Genomic DNA, 12500 nt, shown 5'->3' on the forward strand with positions numbered 1-12500 from the left:
ACCTCTCCTTCTTACCCCTCTCCTTGTACTTCCCCTGGGAGAACATGCTGGCTTGGTTTACACACTGGTTGGTTTATCCATTGAGTCATATATATGAACCAACGTTCAAGCTTTGGGACGAACCACAACCTCAGGGCATCAACAGTTGCCTCTTATGGAGGAGGATTATTGAACTGTATTTACTATTGTTTTAATGGAAATCATGCAGAATGTGGATGTTTTGGAAAATAAAATAAAAATGTAAAAAACTACACCCAGAATGGAATGGAAGTATTGATTTTGATGGTAAACTTTAAGACAAAATATGAATGGTTTCTTGATATGTATGAGGATTATTGAACTGTATTTAAAATAGTTTATTAGAAATAATCAGCCAAAATGTATAGATAAGGAACATCAATAAAACTTGACAAACGAATACATCCACATAAAGTTCTAATTGTAGCAAGAAGATAATGGAGAGTACGTGATCCTTAACTTTAGCCCATGTTGAGCATGGTGTGAGCTTGGTGCGTGCGGCGGAGGGAGGGACGTTGTGGGGAGCTCACCTCACTGAGGAGCTCTGAGCTCTCTCTGGCGTGCTGCGTCTCCATGGTGGAGGGCAGCAGGGAGTACAGGTTGCTGCCCACCTCCTTCCTGCTCAGCTCTTTATACTTGGCCTGGAAAGGCCCACAAACACAGGAAGCGGGAACACACCAACACACACCGGAACGCACAAGCACACACAGGTTAGCCACGGCTTCTAACCTCATCCCCAGAAATCACCGGACAATTCCGTTAAATTCAGTTCAGAAACCATAGCATCAATGCTGCTATCTTAATGGATAAAATACAAAGCAAACTCAGAATAGACAGGAGTTTCAAAAATGTCAAAGGCGTAAAATGTAACCACCAGTTTACCACAAGACTTTTGCTCATTGTTTTCATAGTAAAGTTAATGACAGTTTTCATTTGGCCCTCATTTGCAATTGACCCCCTCTAACAATGTTTTTTCATTCCGATAGCTACTGTACACACTGTCCAGTTATTCTTCAAGAAAGGTGCTCATCCAGGACTTACTTGCAGTTAGTCCAATGTACTGTAGGCATGCACTCAGCATCCCTGTGTTTTGTCAAAAGTAAATCCCACATGACTCTACCTCGCTCTGTAGCTCAGAGAGCTGCTTGGCCAGCTGGGTCTCTGTGGTCTCAGGGAGCTGGTGGTACAGGCTGGTCTGACTCCTCTCCTTCAGCCCCTCCTTGTACTTCACCTGTCAGAGAGAGAGAGACAGAGTGCTAGGATGGGGTCGGACAACCATTCATTAATCACTAAGAGGGGAGAGAAGGGCTACTTACTCTAACGGCCGCTATAATCACATCCTAATGCTGGAGTCACTCATTATTGAGTGATTTTGCATTCTAAATCTCTATACATCTCTATATATATTCCAAGATCATTCTGACCATACTTAAGATGATGTTAACAAATGTATCATGACATCATTGCTTATATCATCTATTTAATCCAAATGATCTGCTGTGATAACCTTTGATGTGATCATGCACACACAAAGGGTGTGTATGAAGAGAAATCTTGTGTCCCAGTGTGTGTCCATGTGTGTTTGTGTGTGTGAGAGTGTTTCCCTATGTTTGTCCATGTGTGTGTATCCATGTGTTTGTGTGTGAGCGTATCGTACCTCACTCTGAAGTTGGGACGCCTGCTTGGCATGGAGTGTGTCGTTGGTCTCCGGGAGCAGGGAGAACAGGTTCACACACATCTCCTTCTTGCCCTCCTCTTTGTACTTGACCTGGGCCAACAGAGAGGTCAGCGCGGGTCAAACATGATGTTGAATGTGCATCGGAATAACACAATCATCAAGAGATCTCTGGCCATTGGCTCTCCACAGCTTCCATGGCTGAGAGAGGAGCTGTGGTTGGGTTGGTTTCATTCTGTAGATGCTCATAATGTCCAACCATTTAGAGCAATGACGACAGTAAAAAAGCCATGGAGTACAAGTTGTTTAACCACTAAATCCAATGGACTACAGTCCATTGGATTTAGTGGTCAAACAACTAGGACTGAATGGAGGCTAGGGTGGGAATGGCCTCTAATGACCTGGAGCAGAATTCACTGTGGGTCGTTTTGGATAAAAGTGTCTGCTTCATAATTAAGTAAAGTAGCCTTGTTTAACCATTTACTTTCAATTATTTTTGTTTTTGTTTTGCTTCATTCTGTAGTTACATTTTTTAAATACGTAATTAATTTGTTTATTTATATACATAAATTTCATTCTATTTTATTTTTGTATTTATTTTAAAGCACTTTGAATAACCATATATATGGTTATCCATATATCTGATACTGTGCTATACAAATACATTTGACTTTGAATTAAAAAAATATAGATGTATAGATGATCTGATTATGAAATGTTATTGAGAGTTGTGGTGACCTCTGACCTCACTGAGGAGCTGGGTCACCTCCTTGGCGTGGGCCGTTTCCAGGGTCTCAGGGAGCAGCGAGTACAGTGAGGAGGAGCCCTCCTTCCTCCCACGCTCCTTGTACCGGGTCTGAACAGCAACAAACCACAAACAGACAAAGAAACAAAGAAACAGGGAACCATCTCAACAACAGGACAGGAACTGAAGGAGGCTCAAGCTGGTGGACGAGGTTCAGAAGTTTTGTGAGGCATGGAAATTGTCAGACACAACTTTTCAGATGCGATTAAATCTCTCAGGCAGACATGCCTGCCTCACCTCGCTCTGTAGCTCAGAGACGGTCTTGGCGAACTGGGTGTCTGAGGTCTCTGGGAGTTGAGAGTAGATGCTCTGAGAGAGACTCTTCTTACCGTCCTCCTTGTACTTGTTCTGGAGGAGAGGGGAGGACACAAGAGGCTAGCAATGGGTGGCTAGGGTGTTTGTGTGTGCGTGCGTGTGTGTGTGTGTTTGTAGGCACTACCTCACTCAGCATCTCAGTCATCTCCCTGGCAAACTGTGTCTCTGCGGTGTCAGGGAGCGTAGAGTAGAGGGAGGACGGAGCTCCCTTCACCATCACCTTAGCATGGTAATTCACCTGAGAGAGAGAGAGAGAGAGAGAGAGAGAGAGAGAGAGAGAGAGAGAGAGAGAGAGAGTGAGAGAGAGAGAGAGAGAGAGAGAGAGAGAGAGAGAGAGAGAGAGAGAGAGAGAGTGAGAGAGAGAGAGAGAGAGAGAGAGAGAGAGAGAGACACATACACACACAGTAAGAGACAGCGTTTTTGAATAATTTTAAATAATGAAACGGTAAGTAAGTTGATATGATTGCAGGAACAAATGTATGAATCAGTGCAGGTTTGTGTCTGTGTCTGTATATGTGTGTGTGTTCATCTGCGTGTGAGTGTCAGCGTGTGCGTGCGTGTGTGTGTGTACGAGGTGTGTACCTCACTCTGGAGCTGGGACACCTCCTTGGCGTGCTGTGTCTCTGGGGTCTCGGCCAGCGTGGAGTACAGGGACACAGAGGCCCTCCGCTTGCCCTCCTCCTTGTACTTGACCTGCAGCAAGCAAGCACCGCACAACGTCAACCACAGCAGCAGCAACAACTTCGTTCTCTCATTGGAAATAAACACAATATATGTTCTAAATAGGCTCTTTTTCAGGTTCTGTTTTTAGCACAACAATAATAACAACTTTATTAAAACAGGTGTCTGTTCAAAAAGTAGAAATACGATTTCACTTTTCTAAAGTCTTTAAATGTGACTACCAAAAACAAAGAACCACAATAAAAACAACGAAAGAAAATAAACTAATTGTCTTCATTAAAAGATTTACATTTCTCCATTCTGAATAATACGGCTTCATTTAAAAAAGATAAAGATAAGTCCTGAATTATTTCAGAACCAGCAGTTCCCCTGTCCCACAGCCGTCATGTACAGCGCCGCCGCCTCCTCCTCGTCCCCGGCGCCGCGGCCGTACCTCGCTCTGGAAGTCCTGGACGGTGCGCGCACGCTGCGTCTCCTCCGTCTCCGCCAGGGTGGAGTACAGCGTGGTGCGGCTCTCCCTCCTCCCCTCCTCCTTGTACTTGTTCTGCTCGCCGAGACACGAGAGGAGCAGAGCGAGGAGCGCGGGTGTTACGCTCACCTCCACCCCCTGGTTGACCCCACCTCCCTCTGGCGGTGGTTCATACGCCACCGAAGGTCTACAGGGATCCACGCTCTCACTAGTGACGATGGACTGTGGGGCAGGAAGGGCTCCTCTTGTGGGGTTAGGCTACAGAGGGACTGCAGGACAGTGCACGCCGCGGTCATATGAATCTGAGCAGGCGGCAGAGGCCAGACCGGATATAGTTTCAGTGGACGAGAGCAGGGCAGAGCATTTAAGGTGACGCTGAAAAAATGCAGAAAATACCGCAACAGTTTGCGATTCCCGAACTGAGAATGGCAAAAATAAACAATATTTTAAGTTAAAATATTTGTACTTTCTCAAACTATTTTTTGCCGCCCTCTGCTCGGGAATTTACAAGCGGACGTGACGTTGCACCCTGACACGAGGACAGATCATGTGAAACCTGGCCAATGAGAAGCTGCTCATTTTGGAGTTATATTTATGATTACTGCATTTCGTGTATTTTATTTTACGACATCAGCATAGCAGCAGACGGCTGTGCATGTTTCGCTATGCCATCCTGCCGGATTGTTTGTTTGTGTTTCCCGCGCCATCCAGAAGGTGTTGTCCATCTGCCGTCGGGCCCAAATCCATGTGACCGCAAAGAGAGGGATGGATCCTAAACATCCCCAGTGCTCTCTGTCTCTGTCTCTGTCTCTGTCTCCCTCTCCCTCTCCCTCTCCCTCTCTCTCTCTCTCTCTCTCTCTCTCTCTCTCTCTCTCTCTCTCTCTCTCTCTCTCTCTCTCTCTCTTTCTTTCTCTCTGTCTTTTGGTCTCTCTCACCTCACTGAGAATGTCGTTCAGTTCCTTGGCAAACTGGGTCTCTGTGGTCTCCGGCAGCAGGGAGTACAGAGAAGACGACATCTCTGCCTTCACGCTCCCTTTGTACTTGATCTGTGAGAAGAGGCAAGCACACAACAAGCCAGGCTTTAAACAAGGCCCCATTTGTGACGATGCATTAGCATGGATTAACCTAATCCCTTATGAAAAAACACACACAGTTGATTGAGATTCTCTGCACTCATGTCTACATTTGAAACAATGCGTGTGTGTGTGTGTGTGTGTGTGTGTGTGTGTGTGTGTGTGTGTGTGTGTGTGTGGTGTGTGTGAGAGTGTGTGAAAATGTGAGAGAGAGAGAAAGAGTGAGAGAGAGAGAGAGAGAGAGAGAGAGAGAGAGTTAGTGGGGGTGAGTGGGGTTTGCGTAGGGAGTACAGGTGGGTGTGTGTGTGTGTGTGTGTGTAGCATACAGTTTGTGTGTGTGTGGGTGTGTGTGTGTGGTGTGTGTGTGTGTGTGTGTCTGTCTGTATATGTGCATTGCATGCGTACATGTGTGTTTGGAGTGCATGTGTATGTGTTTGTGCGTGCGTCCGTGTGTATGTGTGTTTTTGGGTGTGTATGTCTGCGTGTGTGAGTGCTAGGAGTGTATGTGTGTTTGCATCCGTGTGTGTGTGTGTGTGCGTGCATGTCTGCAAGCCTGCATTTTGTGGTGTGTGTGTGTGTGTGTGTGTGTGTGTGTGTGTGTGTGTGTGTGTGTGGGTGGTGGTGTGTGTGTGTGTGCGTATGTGCGTGTATGCGTGTGTGTGTGTGTGTGTGTGTGTGTGTGTGCGGTGTGTGTGGTGTGTGTGTGTGTGTGTGTGGTGTGTGTGTGTGTGTGTGTGTGGGTGTGTGTGCGTGCGTGCGTGCGTGCGTGCGTGCGTGCGTGCGTGCGTGCGGCGTGCGTGCGTGTGTGTGTGTGTGGTGTGTGTGCGTATGTGTGTGTGTGTGTGTGTGTGTGTGTGTGTGTGCGTGAGTGTGTGTGAGTGTGTGAGTGTGTACTACTGGCTCTGCAGCTGGGAGACCTCCCGAGCCCTCTGGGTCTCGAGGGTTTCAGGCAGGATGGAGTAGAGCGAGATGGACGCCTCTTCCTCCCCTCCTCCTTGTACTTAGACTGCAACATAACGAGGATACACAGATCAACTGGCAGACACACAGACAAACAGGCAGACAGACAGACTGCACTACATGTTTGAGGTGTGTGTGTAAATGTCTCTGCATCCCTGCAGAGCCACATTGCACATTTAAGTGTGTCTTTTGTGTTGATGGGTTGTGTGTATTCCTGTGCATATTTTTGCATTTGTGTATGTATATGCATATGTGTATTTGTGTGCGTTTATGTGTGTGCGCCTTTGTGTGGGTGTGGGTGTCCGGCGTGTACATATGTGTGTGTGTGTTGTGTGGGTGTTGTGTGCGTCGGTGCGTGCGTGCGTCTGTGTCTGTGTTGTGTGTGTTGTGTGGGTGTGCGTGTGTGTGTGTGTGTGGTGTCTGACCTCTGATATAACAGCACTGATGGACCGGGAGTGTGTTCCACCTCTGCTCCTGGAACAAACTGACTCTGGCCTTTCATCCTCTCAAAGTCCTTCTTGTACTCCACCTGAGGAAGAGGAGGAGGAGGAAGCACAGATGAACATTCATCCTGACACTCGGTCCAACTCGGGGTGAACCGGTTGCGAGGCCAGGTTTGCAGCCCATCGGGTCGAAGAGGTTCCTAGCTGCTGCCAGGTCAGGGCAGAGGTCACCGAGGTAGGAACTAGAAGGCTGTACTGAGACCTGCAGAGTAAAGAAGCGCATTGTCTTGGACTGTGGACCTATTTTGTGGGTGCATGCATGCTTGTGTGCGCACGCGTGTGTGTTCGCGTTTGCGTATACGTGCATGTGCGTGTGTGTGAGGGGATGGCATAGATTAAAAGATAAAGCAAAAGGTGCGGATCAATACAGAATCCATTAAACCCAAGGCTCACTCTCCAACAGTATACACAATGTACAATATCTATATTTAGTGTACTGCACTGTATAAGTGGAGGATAAATGGAAGGAAACTACATTTATCCCCAGTATAGCTGCGTGGAATACAGGTGCACTCAGAGGCAGCCTATAGGGCCAGGGTAAACCACGTAACACTGTTACATAACGCTGCGTAGCGCCAAGAGAGCTCTCGACACACAAACAAAAAGCGAGCAATTATGACAATCTGCTTTCTGAATCGCGACCGTCTAAATTTAGGCGAATAAGCCGGCGTGAGGCGTCCCGTCCTGGATGAATGTCACGGCAGGGCGGCACACTATTGAAGGGATGTGGGCGTGGTAGAGTGGGGTGTGTGTGTGTGTATTTGTGTGTCTAGAGGATGGGGTGGGGGTGGGGGGGGCTGCTGGGTTGAATAGAAGCTTCCAGGCTGTTTAAAACGGAACGGTGACGCATCAGCCAATCTCTCTCCCTCCCTCCCTCCCTCCCTCTCTCTCTCTCTCTCTCTCTCTCTCTCTCTCTCTCTCTCTCTCTCTATCTCTCTCTCTCTCTCTCTCCCTCTCTCTCTCTCTCTCTCTCCCTCTCTCCCTCTCCCTCTCTCTCCTCTCCCTCTCTCCCTCTCTCTCTCTCTCTCTCTCTCTCTCTCTCTCCCTCTCCCTCTCTCTCCCTCTCTCTCCCTCTCCCTCTCCCTCTCTCTCCCTCTCTCTCTCTTGTTCGTCTCATTGTTCTTTAGTTGTATTCTTTCCTTCATCATTTTCATTTTCTTCCTAACCCTCGACCCCCCCCCCCCCCCCCCTCTATTGGCGTGTGTTTCCTAACTCAGTTTCACTCAGGCTACTGCAGCTCTACCTCGTGGAGAGGGATGAATAACCGCCATTTAGGCCCTTGACGTCACGATCTCACCTCTTATGGCAGCATTTACCCACGTCTCGCTTCCGACAATTACATTTCACCCGCTTAAAGGTTTGGTAACTGCGGGTGAGACATGGATACTCTAACCGACTCTCTCTCTCTCTCTCTTTTTCGTTCTACCCTCCATACCCCCACCCTGTCTCCAGCTGTGATTGATGGCGCTGTGTAGCCATCCGTCAGGAGATTACGAGTCAAAATCAAAAACGGGAACCAGCCTTCGACGTGTTTGTGTACAGAAAGGTTATCCCACGTAGAAATATGAATAGAAAGTAGATTGTTCCGATATTTTACATTTCGACGGAGAGTGTTTCTATGCATCGCTATAAGTTTTAGGGCACTGACCGTATGGCCACAGCCAGCCCTCCCTCTCTGTTCACTCCCGACGCTGAGAGAAGCCACGGCTAATAATCGACTCATCACATTCTCCACGCTAGGCTGTTCTCCCGCCCACGCCACCATGCTTTTAATGAGCGCGGCGCTTACAGAATTGAAAGCACACTCTGTCAGGGGGAACCTGCCCTCCCAGAAGGCTCAGTAACTGAATAATAGTCGGTAAAGGAAGGGCAGAATGTCTTGTAGGAAGTCTATTTGTGCATAGTTGAGTGCTTACTTCACTGGCCATCAGACTGCATCTCCTGTTGAACGCTGGGTCGGGACGGGGGGGTTTCACATCAGGGTGGACCTTTAGAGAACACACACACGCACACACGCACAAACACAACGCACACACACAAACACAACGCACACACACACACACACACACACACATGTGCACACGCACATAAAGACAAGAAGTGAAGACACACACACATACATACACACACATGTACACACATACCCATACACAGCCAATAAACACACACACGCAGGTGAAACACACACACAGAAAAAACATGACACACCCGAATGAATAAGGATCAAAGATAATTAAAAAAACAAAAATACTTGCACACAGAATCTCAGGAAGTATAGCTTATTTACCCAACCTTTGATCCGCTGCCTCTGTTAACATGCCAAGTTGAGCCAGAAAATCCCCCTAACTCATGGACTAATAATGTGCTCTCTGTAATCCTCCCTAAGACCCATTATAAAGGCTGTGGTGCCAGGCACCGGGATCGCGACAGGGGAGGACCAGTGGGTCCCGGCCTCCAGAGCAGTGGAGACCGGGGCCTCGGGTACCAAAGTTACCCTCACTGCCTCACCGTCTCCCTGGGTCTGAACGCATGGTCTAACGTAGGGAGAAGAGTCTCCATGCTCAATAGTTCCTGGGAGTCGCTGGTTTGGTCGCCTAGTTAAGAATGAGATTGAGGAGCTAGCTCTTTTTAATCTCCATTCGTCGACTACCATCAAAATAAACGTTTTTTGCGTAACTAAGTAGGTAAAGGGTTTGCCAACAGGACAGGAATGTTGAAAATCTGCCCAAGAAATTTACCAACTAATTATAAAGAACATGATACAGAGTGACTGTGTTTTAATGACTGTGAGACAATAGATACTTCATTGATATTTCATGTTATTTGAACATTTCATATTATGTGTATGTAGTTCTTTATGAATTATGAATTATTATTGAGGTACATCTTCTTTTATTTTATGGGAGTTCTACATTTCTTACCTCTGAGGCCATTTTTCCTTTCTTCTTCCCTGCTCTTTCTACTCCTTCTTCTTCTTCTTCTTCTACTTCTTCTTCTTCAACTACTTCTTCTACTTCTTCATCTTCTACTACTTCTTCTTCTTCCTCCTCCTCTTCTCCTTCATTCCCTTCTCCTCTTCCACCAAGTTCGCCTGTGGTCCTTTCATCTTCTTCTGTATCCTCCTCCACCTTCTCCCCCTCCTCACCCCCGTTCAGACTCTCCATCCCGACCGACTCCTTCTCCTCGTGCTCCATCCTGGTCCAGGTTGCCTTGACGACTTCCTTCCTGACGGTCGTCACCGTGGAGACGCTCGTCCTCGTCTCCTGAAAGTCCACTTCTTCCTTCAGCTCGGTTGTCGAGGTGACCTCTCCGCCGTGTCCGTCTGTCGGCGTGGCGACCGGGTCTCGCTCCATTTCGGTCGACTCTTCTGAGGACACAATCGAGTTAGGATTTATGTCCATTCTTATGCAGAAAAATAATGCAAATAAGGTCAAAAGCAACGATCCAATCCACACTCGCTGACAACAGGAAACCTTTTGGGCCCTGGGGTAAAAAAGTCCCCCTCCCAAGGTCAACGCTTTGCAGTCGGCCGGCCTGACCCCAGCTGGGGGTGTGAAGGTTACAGCGTATCAGGAACAAATCACAGAAACCACCGCAAAGTTCTTCCACCGAAATCAAACTCCTGAAGCTCCAGGCCTCACCGGGGGGGGTCTGTTGGGTACGTCTGGAGTCAGAGGGGATCCACGGGATGCTGACGGCACGATGCCGCTGAGCCGGAGGCACGGAGAAGCCCTGGGCCGCTGAATGAACCCTCTAAGCCAAACACAGCCGGTAGACACAGCCGGTAGACACAGCCGGTAAACACGCCGCAGAACCCAGGGAGCTCAGGGGCTAGACAGCTACTCTCCAAACTTTGTTCCACACGTTTCTATTCGCCTGTATTCGATTGTCTTGTGTTCTTTGCTGCTGCACTCTTCAAGGTTAAGGCTGGTAGCCAGGAGTGTGTGTGTGTCTGTGTTTGTGTGTGTGTGTGTGTTTTAGGGTCTGGACTTCCTCCTTATCTCATCTATTGGCCACATTTAGCCCACTACTCAGGGCCTTATCATCATCACCCTGCGCACAGCGACCATGAAGCACAATGTGTGTGTGTCTGTGTGTGTGTGCTTGTGTGTGTGTGTGTGTGCGTGTGTGTGTGTGTGTGTGTGTGTGTGTGTGTGTGTGTGTGTGTGTGTGTGTGTGTGTGGGACAGGGTTTTTTAATAGGGGCGGATCTGAGGCAAAAAGCATAAGGAGAGAATGACATATGCTAGGGAAAATGCCACACTAACTCACACACACACACACACAAACACACACCCATACACACGCGCACATAAACACAGGTATTTTTCACTCTCCCTGTTGATCTTTTTTGTTCTCTTTCTCTAATCCACATGCACACACAAACACCCACACACAAACACATAGAAAACACAAAAACATACACACAAAACACACACACACACACACACACACATACAACGGAGGGTTTTCAGGGTGTGTGGCTACTTTGTAATCTTTAATCTAAATTTAAAATGAGGGTGAGAGAGTAAAAGAGTGAGAGGCATTGACACTGAGTCCTAAATTGAGTGAAGGACTGCCATATACAAAACGGCCCAGCTTGTTAGAGGACGGGATGAGATGGAGGAGGAGGAGGGGGAGGAGGAGAAGAGCAGGCCGCCCGATAATGGACAGGAGCAGGAGGAAAAGCACTGAAGCCCCTGTCCAGAGAAAGGGTACAAACCGTTGACATTTCATCCCTCATCCAGGCCATTTACTGGCTGTTGGCTCCGATGTTTATTTCATAAGGGGAGAGTACAGCGCGTTCCGTTACCCATACTGCCTTCTGCTACGGCTTCCTGCTGACGGGGAGGCAGTGTCCGGTGTCCGTGACAGCCTGGTGGCGCGCGTGTGTGTGGATGCGTGTGCGTGCAAGCGTGCGTGTGTGTGTGTGTGTGTATGCAGGTTCTGCAGGCTGCGCTTGTGTGTTTTGGATGGAGTCAGGTCTCCCACGGACAGGAAGTTGGCCGGAGCGTTCTGGCAGCGTAGCGGCCTGGAAACGACCCCTACTGAAATAAGGCTGAACGAGGCAACGCAGCCAGCGACAAAACACAACAACACTCAAAACGACAACAACCAAACGCCACACGTGCCAGGATGGGTAAACATAAGGAAGCAAAGAGAAACTGCCGTGTCTTGATTCAGAGGGATATCATGGTGATAAGGGCTCCGTTACGCTCTCGCTCTTCACTTTGATGACCTCAGTGTTCATTTCCAGAACACTGAACAGAAAGAAGTGTGTCCCCATAAAAGTGTTTAATGGGTAGGATGAGCACCATGAAGAGGACTTTAAAGAGACCAAAGAAGATTGGAAAACGTTTAACTGACACATTAGGCTAACAACCCACCTGTTTTGTACATTTAATTACCATGCCAATAAAGCTTTGTGGAATTCAATTAAGAGAGAGAGAGAGAGAGAGAGAGAGAGAGAGAGAGAGAGAGAGAGAGAGAGAGAGAGAGAGAGAGAGAGAGAGAAAGGGAGAGAGATTGGCTGATGCGTCACCGTCGTTTTAAACAGCCTGGATGGTGTGAGAACAAAAAACCAACAAACATGCTTTCAGTTAAATAAATGCAACCGAGGAGCTTAAATGAAGATCCAGGTTGGAGGAAGAGCAAGGGAGGGTGGGAATAAACATTCCTCCCTAACATGTGGGACATGGTAACACGAGTGTGTGTGTGTGTGTGTGTTCCTGTAAATAGCCCCCCCCTGCCCACACATGTAGCTTCAATGTCGCTGTGTGTAGACGTGATGACAGAGCAGTAGAGAGCCACAGCCGAGCTGCCGCTCCCTCCGCCTGTAATGACACAGATGGACCCCACGCACTTCAGAGGAGACGGCCGGGACACTGGAGGAGGGCGTGTGTGTGTTTGTCTGTGTGTGAGAAAGTATGTACGTGTGTTTGTGCATGTGTGTGCATGTGTGTGTGTGTGTGTGTGTGTGTGTGTGTGTGTGTGTGTGTGTG

The 12500-nt window shown here is 48.1% G+C and overlaps 1 protein-coding gene across 1 annotated transcript in view; it reads right to left on the reverse strand.

Moving 5' to 3' along the window:
- LOC130377619 (nebulette-like) overlaps nucleotides 1-11749 on the reverse strand; it is a 12495-nt gene extending 746 nt beyond the window's left edge. Inside the window, exons 1-15 of the mRNA XM_056584773.1 lie at nucleotides 11714-11749; nucleotides 10162-10252; nucleotides 9628-9866; nucleotides 6486-6525; nucleotides 5933-6036; nucleotides 4899-5009; nucleotides 3928-4038; nucleotides 3396-3506; nucleotides 2938-3051; nucleotides 2736-2846; nucleotides 2439-2549; nucleotides 1676-1786; nucleotides 1139-1249; nucleotides 549-659; nucleotides 1-34 (exon numbers count right to left, since the gene is read on the reverse strand). The exon at nucleotides 1-34 is cut by the window's left edge and continues 75 nt beyond it. Of these exons, the coding sequence (XP_056440748.1) occupies nucleotides 1-34; nucleotides 549-659; nucleotides 1139-1249; nucleotides 1676-1786; nucleotides 2439-2549; nucleotides 2736-2846; nucleotides 2938-3051; nucleotides 3396-3506; nucleotides 3928-4038; nucleotides 4899-5009; nucleotides 5933-6036; nucleotides 6486-6525; nucleotides 9628-9866; nucleotides 10162-10252; nucleotides 11714-11749 (1546 nt within the window). The remainder of the gene's footprint in view (nucleotides 35-548; nucleotides 660-1138; nucleotides 1250-1675; nucleotides 1787-2438; nucleotides 2550-2735; nucleotides 2847-2937; nucleotides 3052-3395; nucleotides 3507-3927; nucleotides 4039-4898; nucleotides 5010-5932; nucleotides 6037-6485; nucleotides 6526-9627; nucleotides 9867-10161; nucleotides 10253-11713) is intronic.
- Nucleotides 11750-12500: the final 751 nt, after the last annotated feature.

Source organism: Gadus chalcogrammus, chromosome 23 (assembly GCF_026213295.1).
Source record: "Gadus chalcogrammus isolate NIFS_2021 chromosome 23, NIFS_Gcha_1.0, whole genome shotgun sequence".
Classification (NCBI taxonomy): domain Eukaryota; kingdom Metazoa; phylum Chordata; class Actinopteri; order Gadiformes; family Gadidae; genus Gadus; species Gadus chalcogrammus.